This window comes from Mobula birostris, chromosome 19, assembly GCF_030028105.1.
Source record: "Mobula birostris isolate sMobBir1 chromosome 19, sMobBir1.hap1, whole genome shotgun sequence".
Taxonomy (NCBI): Eukaryota; Metazoa; Chordata; class Chondrichthyes; order Myliobatiformes; family Myliobatidae; genus Mobula; species Mobula birostris.
In genome coordinates this window covers 2,616,021-2,631,845 of record NC_092388.1, presented here as the reverse complement: position 1 = coordinate 2,631,845, position 15,825 = coordinate 2,616,021, and the positions used below count along the sequence as shown (strand labels likewise).

Genomic DNA, 15,825 nt, shown 5'->3' with positions numbered 1-15,825 from the left:
GGCACCTAATTAATTAGCTTGTTTATTTCGGCTTTTTTCTTAAAGATGGGCTGGGTGCATCCCGGCTACTGCTGTACCCCTGCATGCTTCGCGGATCGGTATTGGGTCGCTGCCCGGAGGGTGGGGGCCACTGTACCACCCCAACCTCTGACAACTCAGCCTAACACACCATCATCAGTGTGCTCGATGTCTTCCCGATTCCCGTAAGTGATACTACACTGTACATACATTATTCCTACTTTATATAGGCTGTGTATTTTTATGCGTTATTTGGTATGATTTGGCAGCTTCATAGCTTAAAGGTTACTGGACAGAATTTTTGCTGAGAGCGCTTGTGTGAGATTTTCGCTACGGAGAACAGTGTGGCAATGATTGTAGAGAAGTATTTCTACTTTATATAGGCCGTGTATTTGTCATATCATTCCTGCCTTTACTATATGTTACTGTTATTTCAGGTTTTATGTGTTATTTGGCATGATTTAGTAGGTTATTTTTGGGTCTGCGAATGCTCACAAATTTTTCCCATATAAATAAATGGTAATTGCTTCACTTTACGACATTCTGACTTAGGAACAGTTTCTTAGGAACGCTCTACCTTTGGAAGGTGGGGGAAACCTGTACTGTTCTGTTTTACGTAAAATATCATGTGGAACTTGTGCCTTACACACAAAATGCACCAATATTCAAATTCACTCCTGCTGCCGAGTAAAACCGCCTCGGAGGTTTAGACTCTCACCGGCTGCAGAGTGAGGGGGAACCAGAGCACCAAGAGGAAACCCTCACAGACACGCGGAGAACGTACAGACACGGGGAGAACGTACAGACCCTCACAGACATGCGGAGAACGTTCAGACACATGGAGAATGTACAGACACGGGAAGAATGTACAGACATGCGGAGAACGTACAGACACGGGCAGAATGTACAGACCCTCACAGACGCGGGGAGAATGTACAGACCCTCACAGACACAGGGAGAATGTACAGACCCTCACAGACATGGGGAGAACATACAGACGCGGGGGGAACGCACAGACTCTCACAGACGTGGGAAGAACGTACAAACCCTCACAGACACGGGGAAAACGCACAAACCCTCACAGACACAGGGAAAACGCACGGACCCTCACAGACACAGGGAGAACGTACAGACCCTCACAGACGCGGGGAGAATGTACAGACCCTCACAGACACAGGGAGAATGTACAGACCCTCACAGACACGGGGAGAACATACAGACCCTCACAGACGCGGGGGGAACGCACAGACCCTCACAGACACAGGGAGAACGTACAGAGCCTCACGGACGCGGGGAGAACGTATAGACCCTCACAGACATGGGGAGAACACACAGACCCTGATGGACACAGGGGGAACATACAGACCCTCACGGATGCGGGGAGAATGTACAGACCCTCACGGACGCTGGTGGAACGCACAGACCCTCACAGACGCAGGGAGAACCTACAGACCCTCACAGACACGGGGAGAACATACAGACCCTCACAGGCGCGGGGAGAACGTACAAACCCTCAGAGACGTGGGGAGAAGGTACAAACTCCTTACAAACAGTAGCGGGAAATGAACCCAGGTAGCTGGTACTGTTGTGCTAGCCACTGCATTATCGTGCTACATGGCGTGTCCCAGCACTTGATTGTATGTGAATCTGAATTTCCAAGCTTCAGCTTTCTCTGGAATGTTTTCAACCTTTGCCGTAGCTGTGGTTAGCTTTTCACCAGTGGTCTCCTGAATTTACAAACCACTATTGGGACTCAGGCCTTCACTGAATACAGGACTGCATAGTTGGCTCTCATACCGGAACATACTTCATGTTTTTTCTCACTTACGTGTATGGTGTCAAATGTATTGTCGCAAAAATAAAATTACTACAAGTTACAGAAATATGTAATTAGTGCTAGGATAGACCATGAGATACAGGAGCAGAATTTGGCTATTTGACCTTTTGAGGCTACTCCCCCACTTCATCTTGGCTGATCCGTTTTTCCTCCATTGCTGCAAAGCGGGCAATACTTGCATTTGTCTAGAGCCTTTCTGGATGAGTTAACGTGCTTTTAACATTTTGTGCTAACACTCAGGTCAGAATGCTGTTGACACTGCCTGACCTGCCAAGCTCCTCGGACATTTTGTGTGTGTTACTCAAGATTTCAAGATCTGCCAAAACTGTCGTGTATAGGAAGCTGCCATTGAAGTAGCTATAAAGACAATCTTCTTCACAAAGCCAAACACAAAGAAATCTGCAGATGCTGGAAATTCAAGCAACACACATAAAAAATGCTGGTGAACGCAGCAGGCCAGGCAGCCTGACGAAGGATCTCGGCCCAAAACGTCGACTATACCTCTTCCTATAGGTGCTGCCTGGCCTGCTGCGTTCACCAGCAATTTTTATGTGTGCTTCTTCACAAAGGACCATTTTATCCAGCTGCAGGGTCTCAGTTTAACAGCTCTTCCATAGCATTGCTGGAGGGGTTATAGGATTCTTTCCCTTTTAATTCAGAGGTGCCCATCACCTCCGCCGGTGCCTGTCCTCCTTCCCTTTCTCCCACAGTCCACTGTCCCCTTACCTCTTCCACCTATCACCTCGCACCATCTGTCTGCGTGTCTGTCCGCCTCACCTGGTCTCACCTACCACCTTCTTATTTTGGCTTCTTCCCACTTCCTTTCCGGTCCTGCTGAAAGGTCTCAGCATGAAACATTGACCTGCTGAGTTGTGGAGTTGTCCTTTATTTAGAGGACAGACCTTGGCTGGATTAACATGGCTAAGTTCCTGATCTTTCTTGTAATTTGATCAAGCTGATTGATGTGGACTGGGGTGCTTCAGTGAAGAATGGGTGTGTGGCCTGTGTTGTCTCACGGCGAGGTGCTGAGCTGAATACTAGTTTGATCAGAATCGGGTTTATGATCACTGGCATGTAACGTGAAATTTGTTCTTAGCAGCAGCAGTTCAATGCAGTACATAATCTAGCAGAGAGAGAAAAATAATAATAAATAAAATAAAACATAGTAATAAATAAATGAGTAAATTAATTATGTATATTGAATGGATTACTAAAATGTGCAAAATCAGAAATACTGTATATTAAAGAAGTGAGGTAGTGTCCAAAGCTTCAAAGTCCATTTCGGAATCAGATGGCAGAGGGGAAGAAGCTGGTGGATATTCTATGTGTTTTGTCCTTTTGCCCAATTTGTTCTTTCTTTCACATCTTGGGTGTTTTTGATGTTTTCTTGAACAGGTTCCATGGTGTTTCTTTGTTTCCTAGCTGCCTGCAGGAGGACAGAGTTGTATTCTGTATACATACTTTAACAATAAACGTACTTTGACTTGCATATTGTATATGCATATTGTGTTTAATGTCGTCGCATAGACCTGGGGTGCAGTTGGGGTAGGAATTCATAAAATGCCTATTTGGACCTTAGGACATCTGCAGAATCCCTTGCACTGGTGTTGAACTTGGTTTGAATGCACTGGAAATGCTAATATAAATAAAAATAACCTTATTTTTTTAACAAGGAAATGTTGCAAATGCAACATACTAAGCTTTACATATTTTATACTTTTAAACAAAATGTTTGGCATGACTGATATTGCCGAAGTGATTTTCTGAAATCTGTTTTCCTTTACTTTTCCACAGGACATGATGTTCCAGCTGCTGCAGGGATTAGACTTCCTACATTCACACCGTGTAGTTCATCGAGACCTGAAGCCCCAAAATATACTCGTAACCAGCAATGGCCAAATTAAGCTTGCGGACTTCGGCTTGGCTCGGATCTATAGTTTCCAGATGGCTCTTACATCTGTGGTAAGTTTCTAAATTATGTTTATCAGAATACAAATATTTGCAAACAATAGGAAGCCTTAAATATTCTATATTACAGGAAGGTTTGATTTGGGGAAAGGAACATGCTTTCTGATGGATAAAACCAGCAATTTTATGGCAGTTAACTGAATCCAAGCCACACAGGCAAAGTGCTGCAGCAACTGAGCAGGCTGAGCAGCAGCTATGGAGTCGGCGTTTCAGGCCGAGACCCTTCGGAGAAAAGAAGCCGAGGACTAGATTTAAAAGTTATGGGGAGGGGAGAAACACAAGGTGATCGGTGAAACCTGAAGGGGGAAGGGGGAGGTAAAGAGCTGGGAAGTTGATTGGTGAAAGAGATACAGGAGAAGGACAGAAGGACAAGGAAGAAAGAAGAGGGAGTAGGAGCATCAGAGGAGGCAATGTGTGGGCAAGGAGATAAGATGAGAGAGGGGAAAGGTGAAGGAGTGGTGGGTACTACCAGAACTTAGAGAAATCGTTGTTCATGCCATCAGGTTGGAGGCTACCCAGATGGAATATAAGGTAACACACATCAAAGTTGCTGGTGAACGCAGCAGGCCAGGCAGCATCTCTAGGAAGAGGTGCAGTCGACGTTTCAGGCCGAGACCCTTCGTCAGGACTAACTGAAGGAAGAGTGAGTAAGGGATCACCTGTCCAGCTCTTGGCTCCATCCCTCCCCCTCCTGTCTTCTCCTATCATTTTGGATCTCCCCCTCCCCCTCCAACTTTCACATCCCTTACTCACTCTTCCTTCAGTTAGTCCTGACGAAGGGTCTCGGCCTGAAACGTCGACTGCACCTCTTCCTAGAGATGCTGCCTGGCCTGCTGCGTTCACCAGCAACTTTGATGTGTGTTGCTTGAATTTCCAGCATCTGCAGAATTCCTGTTGTTTTTGGAATATAAGGTGTTGTTCCTCTAACCTGAGTGTGGCCTCATCACGACAGGAGAGGAGGCCATGGATAGGCATATTGGAATGGGAATGGGAAGTGGAATTAAAACAGGTGGCACTGGGAGATCCCTCTTTTTTCTGGTGGACGAAGTGTAGGTGCTCAACAATCTACGTTGGGTCTCACCAATATCCAGGAGGCCGCAGTGGGAGCACTGGACACAGTATATGACCCCAACAGGGTCACAGGTGAGGTGTCGCCTCACCTGGAAGGACTGTTTGGGGCCTTGGTCCTGAGTAGTAGTGAGGGAGGAGGCATAGGGGCAGGTGTGGAACTTGTGCAGCTTGCTAGGAGGGAGATCTGTGGGGAGGGACGAATGGACAAGTGAGACGTGTAGGTAAAGCAGAAAGTGGGAAGGAGGGAGAGGTGTGCTTGGTGGTGGGATCCCGTTGACCTGGAACATTGCATTGTTTATTTCACTAGTTTTTATCTCTGAAAATAGGCCAAACAGTTTTGCAAATGTTTCTGGAAAAATCTGAGCTGATGAGTTGACGGCCATTGATTTTCATTATATGGGACTTTTCCCCACAAATGAATTTTATTTATTTTTGGTAAAATTGTTTAATGTGGGGCAGCATGGTAACATGGCGGTTAGCGTGACACTATTACAGGATACGGCATTAGAGTTCACAGTTCCGTTCCAGAGTCTGTAGGCAAGTTTGTACTTTACTTCCTGTGTGTTTTCTCCCAACACTCCAGTTTATTCCCACTTTCCAGAGGGTTCGATCGGGGGGCCACTGGGTGGTGCGGCTCATTGTGCTCTTCTGTATTGTATCTCCAAGTAATTCCATCAATTTATCGTATAGAAACCTGCTTGGATGTTTCTAAGGTCAATAGGCTTTTAGATGTGGGAATCAAGGAATATGGAGACAGGGAAGGGAAGTCCCATTGGGAGGAACAGTCAGCCATATTCACAGTAAATGGTGGCGCAGGTTCTTGGGACAGAATGATTACTTCTCCTTATTGATAGTAACACATTTTCCTTTGGACGATCTGAAGCATCCCACTAGTGCACCGTTTATCCCACTCCCAGGTTGGAGGCTACATAGCACCATATGGCTCGAAAACAGTTAAACTTTCCCCAAGCAGTAAGACTGATCAACACCTCCACCCACTAACCCACCCCTCCACATCCCCAAACACCACTACTTTATCATTTCCTGTCAGTCACCTTTTGTACAGACACTCCTGTACCTTCATGTCACCTTATGGACATGCAATCAATCTATGTATATTTATGTATTTCCTGTGTTTATATTTATTGTATTTCTATTATTGTGTTCTTAATTTTATTGTGTTTTTTGTGCTGCATTGGAACCAGACTAACAATTATTTCATTCTCCTTTACACTTGTGTACAGGAAATGACATTAGACAATCTTGAATCTTGAAAGCGGAACATGGGAGTAGACGGATTAGGAGATTTCCTGCCTTGTCTCTTTCCCTACTATGACAAATGTCTTCAATGTTAGGTTAGCTCCATTGCAGCCTTGCAAGGTCCCAAGATCCTAAGTCAGAGAAGTGCTTTCTAAACCCTGTGACTGCTGCTCTCTGTAATTTCTCTAAATGAGTTGGATGAGGAAGTGGAAGGGTGGATAAGTAAATCTACAGATGACACGAAGGTTAATTGATGTTGTCGATAGTGTAGAAGTTTTTTTGGAGGTTACAATAGGCCATTGATAGGATGCAGAGCTGAGCTGAGAAATGGTAGATGGAATTCAACATGGAAAAGCGTGAAGGTCGAATTTGCAGATGTTCTGTCCGTATCTGTAGATCTTTCAAAGATGCCGTGCCAGTTGATAGGGTTGTTAAGAAGGCTTATGGTGTATTTGCCGTCATTAGTCAAGGGAAGAGCTACAAGGTCAAGAATGTGGAAGCTTTAGAGAGCATGTCTTATAAGGAAAGACAAAGCAAGCTAGTGCTTTTCTCTTTGGAATAAAGGAGGATGAGATACAACTTGATAGTGATATATAAGATGAGAGGCACAGATAGAGCGGACAGCCCGGGTGGAAATCGCTTATATGGGAGAGCATACTTTTGAGGTGTTGCAGCGGAAGTGCAGGGGGAATGGAAGGGGTAGGTTTTTCACACTCTGAATGGTCAGTAAATGGAATACATTCCCAGGGGAGGTGGTAGAACCAGCGGGAGGTGAGGAGAAGAGAAGGTGTGAGATAGAACCAGAACGTGCAATGGCAAGAGAAGGAGGAGGGAGGAGAAATCGATGTTCATGCTGTCATGTTGCAGGCATTGCCTTGCAACTTTTATAACATGGACCAATACCATCAGCAAGGGGTCCAAGGACCAGCAGTTGGGAGCCCCTGCTCTATCGTGAATACTCCATCTGCGTAAAGTATTAAATGGACACAAGACAAGTTATAGTGAAGTTCAAGTTTAATTGTCACACACACGAATACAGCCAAATGAAATCAGTTCTCTGGGGCCAAGGCATAAACAGTACCAGTGGTCGACACACAGCCCAAGTAATCAAAAAAGAGAATGTATAACCCAAGTCCCTGATGCAGGAGTAGTATGTGTCGTCTGCCTTTACTCCTGATGTACCGAATGCTATTTAGATTTCAAATCGAGCTGGTAGAAATTTAAAAAGCCAAATACTGTGAGCTGTAGCTGTGCAGTGTAATCCATTGTTCACGGAGATGTTCAGCGGAAGAACAATGATGTTTTACTGAGAAAATAATAGTAAAGGAAACTTTTTCTTGATGTCAGAAAACACTGTTTGGCAAAAGGTTTTTTTAAAAAAATGTATTAGCTAAATGCATTTCATAATGATTGTGAATGTAATTTGTAGTGACCATTGCTGTCAGTATTTTTCAATTAGCTTTCCCCCAATCTTTTTTAGATTAAATGTTGGTATTTGTGAGATAACATTGTAGTTGTAGATTTTATGTTATTCAAAAAGAAATTAAAGAAGTGACCTGGATGAAGAAGTGGAAGGGTGGGTTTGTAGGTTTGCTGATGACACAAAGGTTGGGGGTGTTTCGGATAGTCTGGAAGGTTGTTAGAGGTTACAGTGGGACATCAATAGGATGCAGAGCAAGGCTGAGAGGTAGCAGGTGGACTTCAACCCAGAATAGTGTGAAGTGGTTCATTTTGGTAGGTCAAAATTGAAGACAAATAATATTAGTGGGAAGACTTTCAGCAGTGTGGAGGTTCTGAGAGATCTTGGGGTCCATGTCCACGGGGCATGCGCAGGTTGACAATGTTGCTTGCATATGGTGTGTTGGTATTCATTAACCATGGGATTGAGCTGTAAGGTAATGTTGCAGCTATGTAAGTCCTTGGTCAGACCCCTCTTGGAGTATTGTGTTCAGTTCTGGTCACCTCACTACAGGAGGGATATGAATACAATAGAGAGTGTGCAGAGATCTACAAGGATGTTGCCTGGATTGGAGGGAGTACCTTATGACAATAGGTTGAGTGTACTTGACCTTTTCTCCTTGGAGCGACGGAGGATGAGAGGTGACCTGGTAGAGGTGTATAAGATGATGAGAGGCATTGATCACATGGATAGTCAGAGGCTTTTTCCCAGGGCTGAAATGACTAGCATAAGAGTGCACAGTTTTAAGGTGCTTGGTAGTAGGTACAGAGGAGATATCAAGGGTAGGTCCTTCCACACAGAGAGTAGTGGGTGCGCGGAATGCACTGCCAGTGACAGTGGTGGAAGTGAATACAATAGGGCCTTTTAAGGACTCTTAGATAGGTGCATGGAGCTTAGAAAAATAGAGGGCTATGCACTAGGGAAATTCTAGGCAGCTTCTAGAGTAGGTTACATGGTCAGCACAACATTGTGGGCCGAATAGCCTGTAATGTGCGGTAGATGCCTATGTTCTATGTTCTGAAGGAATTTGGGGTTGGCACAGTAGTTAGCAGAACATGTTATAGCCCCAATGACCCAGCTTCAATTTCCGTCTGTTCTCTGTAAGGAGTTTCTGTGTTCTGCTCATAACTGCATGGGCTTCCACCGGGCATTCTGGTTTCTTCCCACAATCCAAAGATGTATGGTTGGTCGGTCCTATGGGTGTCATTGGTCTGCTGGGGCTCAATGGGCCAAAGGGCCTGTTAGCGGGCTGTACCTCGAAATAAAATGTGCCAAGGCACGACGTTATTCCATCAGTTACATTATTATTTTTATTTCCGTTAGATAACCCACATGATGAGCTCAAAAACCTTTGACCATGGAAGACTTGTTCTGAGAATGAGGAAGAACTGTGAAAGGCCTAGCAGTTTCCTAATGAGTGAATTTAGAACTCTCAACAACAATCCTATTAGTTTTCTGTCTCTCTCTATGCATTCTAGTCTTCTCTCCTTCCTCACTGCCAGTTACTTTCACCTACGTTACAGCCTAGCATAGAACCATCAATACCCAGGAATGGAAATGCCCAGTTAGTCAATACCTTCACTTACCTCAACTGTTTGCACACCTGAGAGACTAATTTTCAAAATCTCTACAAATCATGTTATTAAATTACTTATTGTTTTGCAGTTTGTCTTTTGCACATTAGTTGTCAGTTTTCGTGGGTAGTTCTTCATTGATTCTATTGTATTTCTTTGTTCCTGTGAATGGCTGCAAGAAAATTACTCTCGGGGTAGTCTATGGTTGTCTATGATAGTCTACGGTGGTCTATGGTAGTATGTGATCGCCCATGGTAGTGCATGGTGTTCAATGGTAGTGTATAGTGTTGTATGGTATGGTAGTCTACGGTAGTGTATGGTGGTCTATGGTAATGTATGATGGTCTGTGGTAACGTATGGTGCTCTGGTAGTGTATGGTGGTCTATGGTAGTGTATGGTGGTCTATGGTAATATATAATAGTTTATGGTGGTCTATTGTGGTCTGTGGTGGTACAGGGTAGTCTGTGGTAGTCTATGGTAGGCTAGTACTACATTTACTTTTTCTTGATGACAGCCGGTGCAGTTGCTCAGAGTACTGTGTCTTCCTCCCTCAGGTAGCTCCTGAATTCTAGCAAACTCTCATTTCAGTAAGGCAAGTCAGGTTCAAGTTTACTGTCACTGAAACTGTACAGATGTGTACCAGCAAACAAAACAATGCTCCTCTAGACAAAGGTGCACAACACTCACACACTCATAATACCACTGGTAGTAAAATATATTCCAGAAGATTGGCATTTAGCATAAGGTGCATTTGCAGCATGAGTTAAAAAGTAAACAGTATAATGCCCCAGTTCTAAATGTGTGATGAGACTTGGGTGGTGGCAGGGAGTTACTGTGTGAGGGAAGAAGATGTTTCCCATTCTAACAGTCCTTGTCCTAATGCTGCAGTAGTTCCTGACTGATGGTAGGGCATCAAGCAGATGTGGTCAGTGACAATGCTAAGAGCCCTTCATAAGCAGCGCTTCGGGTGAATGTCTCAGATAGGTGGAGGAGATGATCTTCTTAGCAGTCATTGCAATCCTTTGCAGGGTCTTGAGGCTGGATGCCTTGCAATTCCCGTTCCAGATGATATACAAACAAACTAAACATATGTCTTGTACGTTCGTTCCTGATGCTGGGGAAGGAAGGGGGACCAAAGTGACTTAAGCCTGGTTTATACCTCTGCGTCAACGTGTCGCCGCAAACCCTACACAAAGCTGACGTGGAACCCTATGCGAGAGACTGCGTTGCTGTGACGTGCACCTCTCCCAAAATGTAACCGTGCGCCGCGGCAACGCGGACTGTAAGAACTGTGATTGGTCCGCTTGGTAGCATCGCATGTCATCCTACGCTGCAATAGCTTCCCATTGGCCAACTGAAGGGCAGGGAAGGAACTCTGGCTGCAATGCTTTCCGTAAGGCTTTATAGACCTCCGAAATTAAGCAGGACACATTTCGCTTTTACGAAAAAAGATGCTCGCTTCTTGTTTACCCCAAGAAAGACTACCATGACCATGAAGCCTTGCGCGGGCAGGTGTGTGCGCATGCATGACGTGCGTGAATTGCAGAGTGACGCAGACACACCAACGCACAAGTATAAATGCTCACAACGCACGTAGGTCACTTGCGTAGGTTACGGTGTCCAGTTAACGCAGAAGTATAAACCAGGCTTTAGTATGAAGTTCATCAGAAACCTCGAAGTCAAAGATTAATAATTAAAGATTGATTTATCACATGTAATCAAAACACACAGTGAAAAGTGCCATTTGCGTCAACGATCAACACAGTGTGCTTTAGCGGCCTGTGCGTGTCACCCTGCTTCCAGCACCCACATAGCATGCCCACAACTTACTAAACCTACGCTGCTCATCGTTGGCATGTAGCCTTTGGAGAGAATGCACAAGCTGCTTCGAATTGAATCCAATTCACTGCTGCTGTGCTGTAAGGTGATTACGTTAACTGTTACGCTACCCTGCTGTCCAACCTCAATGTTCCTTTGAGATGCATTTTACAGCAGCAGCAGTTGAACCCCGATCACTGGCGCTATCAGCATTAGCACAATGCTACCCTGCTGGCCTTGGGACTCTGCCAAGTAACCAAGAAGCTGGGAAATTGGTTTTGTTTTAATATAATGTATGTCAAAATTCCATTTGTTCTTGGAGACAAAAAGAGCAGTGCATTGAATAGAAAGTATTTCTTTTAGTCTCAAAAGCCTTGGTACTAATTTGGAAAATTCCCAATTGTCTCAGTTGCATTAATTAATACTGAAGTCCCCAGATTTGTCTTCAAATCAGTTCAGTGAGAGTTATCTTTTAACAGTGCAGTTTTAATCCAAGAATACAGAAAGTTACGGCAGGATACTTCTGTGTGAATTGACCTCAGTATTTCTGGACAGGCAGCTGCGTGTTTCTAATGGGTCAAAGATGAACATACAGTTTTCACAAGTAACTTTAATCATTAACAGTTCGTAGATTGCAAGCATTTTCTGAACAGGAGGTTTTGTTTTGAACTGATCATTGGCACTGAAAATCAATCCAGCTGGTTGCTCCAAAACCTCCAGAAAAACTGAAGAAATACTTTGTTATATAATTGATGCTGAGGACAGATGCTAATCACTGAGTCCAAAAAAACAGTAGTGTCTATCAGTGGATGCGCTGAAATAACCCTCTCGCTCCCTCCTATTCATTCACACGTTACTGCACCCACTCTCTGTGCTGACAAAGAGACTGTTCATTTGGGACAATGATCTTTGCCAGGGGGCCTTCCACAGAAAAATCCCATGTTGGCCACTAGATGTGGCAAATCTGGATTATCAAAGCAAAAGGTTTTTCTGAAAGTCCTGAAAGGTGAAGAGTTCCTGTTGGTAGATGAGAACAGTAACAGGTTTCTGCCACGAAAGAACTGGTCTTGGGATGTCCTGGAAGCCTTGCTGTGTGTTAAAAGCTCAAAGTAAATTTATTATCACCATATAAAACCCTGAGATTCATTTTCTGGTGGGAATGCTCTGTAATCCATGAGAGTCAATGTAAGACCGTACCTACTGAGTATTCACTCGTTGTGCAGAAGACAACAGATTGGTGGCAAATACATACATACATACATATATACATACATAAATACATACATAAATAAATACATACATACATACATACATAAATAAATAAGCAAGAAATGGTGATAATATGAGTTGAAGAGTCCTTGAAAGTGCAAGTAGGCTGCAGGAACAGTGAAGCGATGGGGTGGGTGAAGTGAAGTTATCCCCTCTGGTTCAGTAGCCTGATGGTTGAAGGGTATAACTGTTCGTGAACCTGGTGGTGTGGGTTCTAATGGCAGCAACGAGAAGCGGTCATGACCTGGGTGGTGGGGTCCTTGATGACAGATGCTGCTTTGCTGCAACAGTGCTTCACGTAGATGTACTCAGTACCGGGGAGGGCTTTACCTGTGACGGACTAGGCTGCATTCATGCCAGTCTGTCGGAGTGGAGCAGGGATGTGAGTTAATGATGTACAGCTAACGTGAGATCGATGCAGGTGAAGAGCTATGGTGAGAAGCAGAGAGGGACAATTTCACAACTGCATCATCTGTCATCGCCCAATGCCCGATGTCGTTGCTCAATTCATTTGAAAGGTTTGAGACATGTGGTGTATTCATCCAGTTCAATACCAGATGATGAACAATGGCACTGCAAATACGGGTATCAAACAGTTAAATCGGTAACTATTTGTCAACTTTGGTCGTTACTAAAACCGGGGGAGGCGGTGATAGAGGCAGATACATTATGGACATTTAAGAAACTGTTGTAGATTGGCACGTGGATGATAGAAAAATGGAGGGTGCAGAGGAAACGAATAGTTAGTTTGATCTTGAAGTACGTTAAAGGGTCATCATATGATGGGCTAAACAGCTTGCAGTGATCTGGTGTCCTGTGTTCTAGTCATTTTACAAAGCACATAGAAGAGGTAGACAGCCAGTGTTTCCCAGATCACATGACTAATACGAAGGACATAATTTTTAGGTGACTGGAAGAAAGTTTATTCGTTATGTGCTGTATCGTATGATGTATCATATGGCTTTCCATGACCATGATTGTTCTTGGTAAATTTCTCTAAAGAAGTGCTTTGCCATTGCCTTCTTCTGGGCAGTGTCTTTACAAGAAGGGCGAGCCCAGGCACCATGAATACGCTTGGGAGACTGTCTGGTGGCAGTGGTCATGTTAGCAGAACTTGTGATGTGCACCAGCTGCTTGTACGACCATCCACCACCCGTTCCCATGGCTTCACGTGACCCTGATCGGTGGGGGGGGGGGGGGTGTTCTAAGCAGGTGCTACACCTTGCCCAAGAGTGACCTGCAGGCTAGCGGAGGGAAGGAGTGCCTTACACCCCCTTTGGTAGAGAAGTACCCTGCTGGCCATGGAGTAAAGTCTATGGGAGATAATAAGTGTAGGATTTACATGGAGAGTGGTAGCTGCATGGAGCTCTCTGCCAGAGGTGGTGGTAGAGACGGATGAGATTGATTGTACAGCAAAGATTAAAAATTAGCCCTGTTGATCAATGTATGTACATTGAAACATATAGTGAACTGCATTGTTTACGTCAACAACCAACACAATCCGAGTGTATGCTGTAAACAGGTCGCAAGTATTGTTACACTTCCCAGTGCCAATATAGCATCCCCACACGTTCCCAACTAGTATGTCTTTGGAATGTGAGAGGAACCCCAGAGGGTGAAGGGTGGAATATACAACCTCCTTAAAGACAGCAGTGCAAATCACTGACGCTATAAAATATAGTTAACTGTTACACTCGCATGCCGCCATACATCGGCACAACATCGTGGGCTGAAGTGAAGGCCTGTACTGTGCTATACTGTTCTACATTAAATGTTCTCTTTTCTTGCTTGTATATGTAGTTGCCACTAATTACCATAGCACTGAGGTGCTTTGAACCAGAGATATACGGTAGCTGTGCTTGTGCTGTCCACAGAAAGAAACCTTTCACAGAATAATCATCCTGGTATATTAGTAGCATGATTAACTTTTATGTCTGTGAAGTCTGAAATGTATCCAGTGTTTGAGATGTTAAAAATACAAAATAATTTGTTGGTCTTTGTGCTACTGATTTGACAACCCTGCAGTTTGACTGATTAAAGGGATACATAGTTTGTACACTTTATACTTCACCACAACATCAGCAGCTTGCCCGATAAAATCTGTAAAAAGTCTGAACTTGAAGCGATAAAAAGCAAATGTCCTTAAATGCCCTACTGCCACAAATTATAGGCCATTGTCTTGGTGACGGGAGAGTGTGATCCAAAGTTCGAGCTTTACATGAGGTGCCGTGAAAGAAAAACCAGGGCACAAAGGAAGTCCTTGATATTATGAAAAATCCCCAGCTTCACCTCGAAGCTTTTTAAATGTCATATTTTTAAAACCTTTTTTAAAATCAGGAAAATCTGGCTTCTGCTTTCTGAATCCACTTAAAAGTATCTGCCTTTTGGACACAACTGAGCTGCATACGACACCTAATTTAACCATTGATGCATAGTTCTGCTTTCTCCAGGCAGACACAACTAGAAATATAATACCTACCTCCTTGCCTTCTGTCAGCCTGCTGTTGCATTCTGACATTTTAATCCAATGTTCTTTCAGAAGTCAGGAAAGAGGCACTAAACTTGCTGCTTCAGTATCATTTTATTATGCGTTGATAGAACAAAGAGAAATTGAAATGACAGCGATGGAGGTCTAGGAAGCAATGTTCCTCATGGCCTGAAAACTGTGGCACTGTAAAAATATTTTTTTGCACATCAAAACAAACACAAACCACAATTTACAACAGAAGTAAATGGTGTCAGCCAGTCAATGGCAAAAGTAAAATGCTTTGACTAGATGGCGTTGGCGTTGGCGTTCGGCGAGCTGCGGGTTAGTAACAATGAACTACCGACTTCCATTCTGTGTTTATCGTTACAAAGTGTTGTAACTTGAAAAATTGTCAATGTTGAAGCTCAGTGTTTCAAAGAATAGATTGTGGCATTAATACATTATTAATTACATGGGGTATTTCACAATTATACCAACAAAATTTCAAGATGATATTAATGTTATATAAAAGAAATTTGCAGCTCTACAGCAGGAAAGCCTGTGTGTGGGGGGCATTTGAGTTACTGCGCAGCTGCGCACCCATGCAGCTTAGGGGGAACAGTGCCACTGAAGTGAGTGGAGAGACAAGGAACTGAGAGGCTAAGATTGTGCTGGCCTCAAGGTCAGTTATTTTATACCCCTAATGCATGTACATAAAGTATAAGCAGATAATTAAATAAACCCCAGGAATAAGCAGTCAGATCCAAGGTTGGCAATATAATTGCATTTTTTGCATCTTAACTTTTCTTGAAAGTATTTTTAATCCCTACTTAAGGACAACTTTGAGGTTATTTGTGGTCTCTTGATTGTTTCCTTGCCAGCTGTGAATTGTTCATGCTGCACCTGGGGCAGCTGGCCCATTATTTACAGCAATGTTTGCTCGAAGAATCCAGGATTGCTTTGGATTTCGATTTTAATTACTGATGTTGCTTGGGTACCACAGATTGTTGATATCACATGGGTGCTGTTATAATTGAGACCTCCGTGAGGACTCTAGTCCCGATGAAGGGTTTCTGCCGGAAAC

The 15,825-nt window shown here is 43.9% G+C and overlaps 1 protein-coding gene across 7 annotated transcripts in view; it reads left to right on the top strand.

Annotated features, from left to right (window-relative positions):
• The window catches only part of cdk6 (cyclin dependent kinase 6), a 93,083-nt gene that overhangs the window by 35,616 nt on the left and 41,642 nt on the right, over positions 1 to 15,825 (top strand). For all 7 annotated transcript variants that reach the window (XM_072283131.1, XM_072283127.1, XM_072283126.1 and 4 more), the window contains one exon: positions 3,650 to 3,817. In XM_072283131.1, the coding sequence (XP_072139232.1) occupies positions 3,650 to 3,817 (168 nt within the window). The remainder of the gene's footprint in view (positions 1 to 3,649; positions 3,818 to 15,825) is intronic.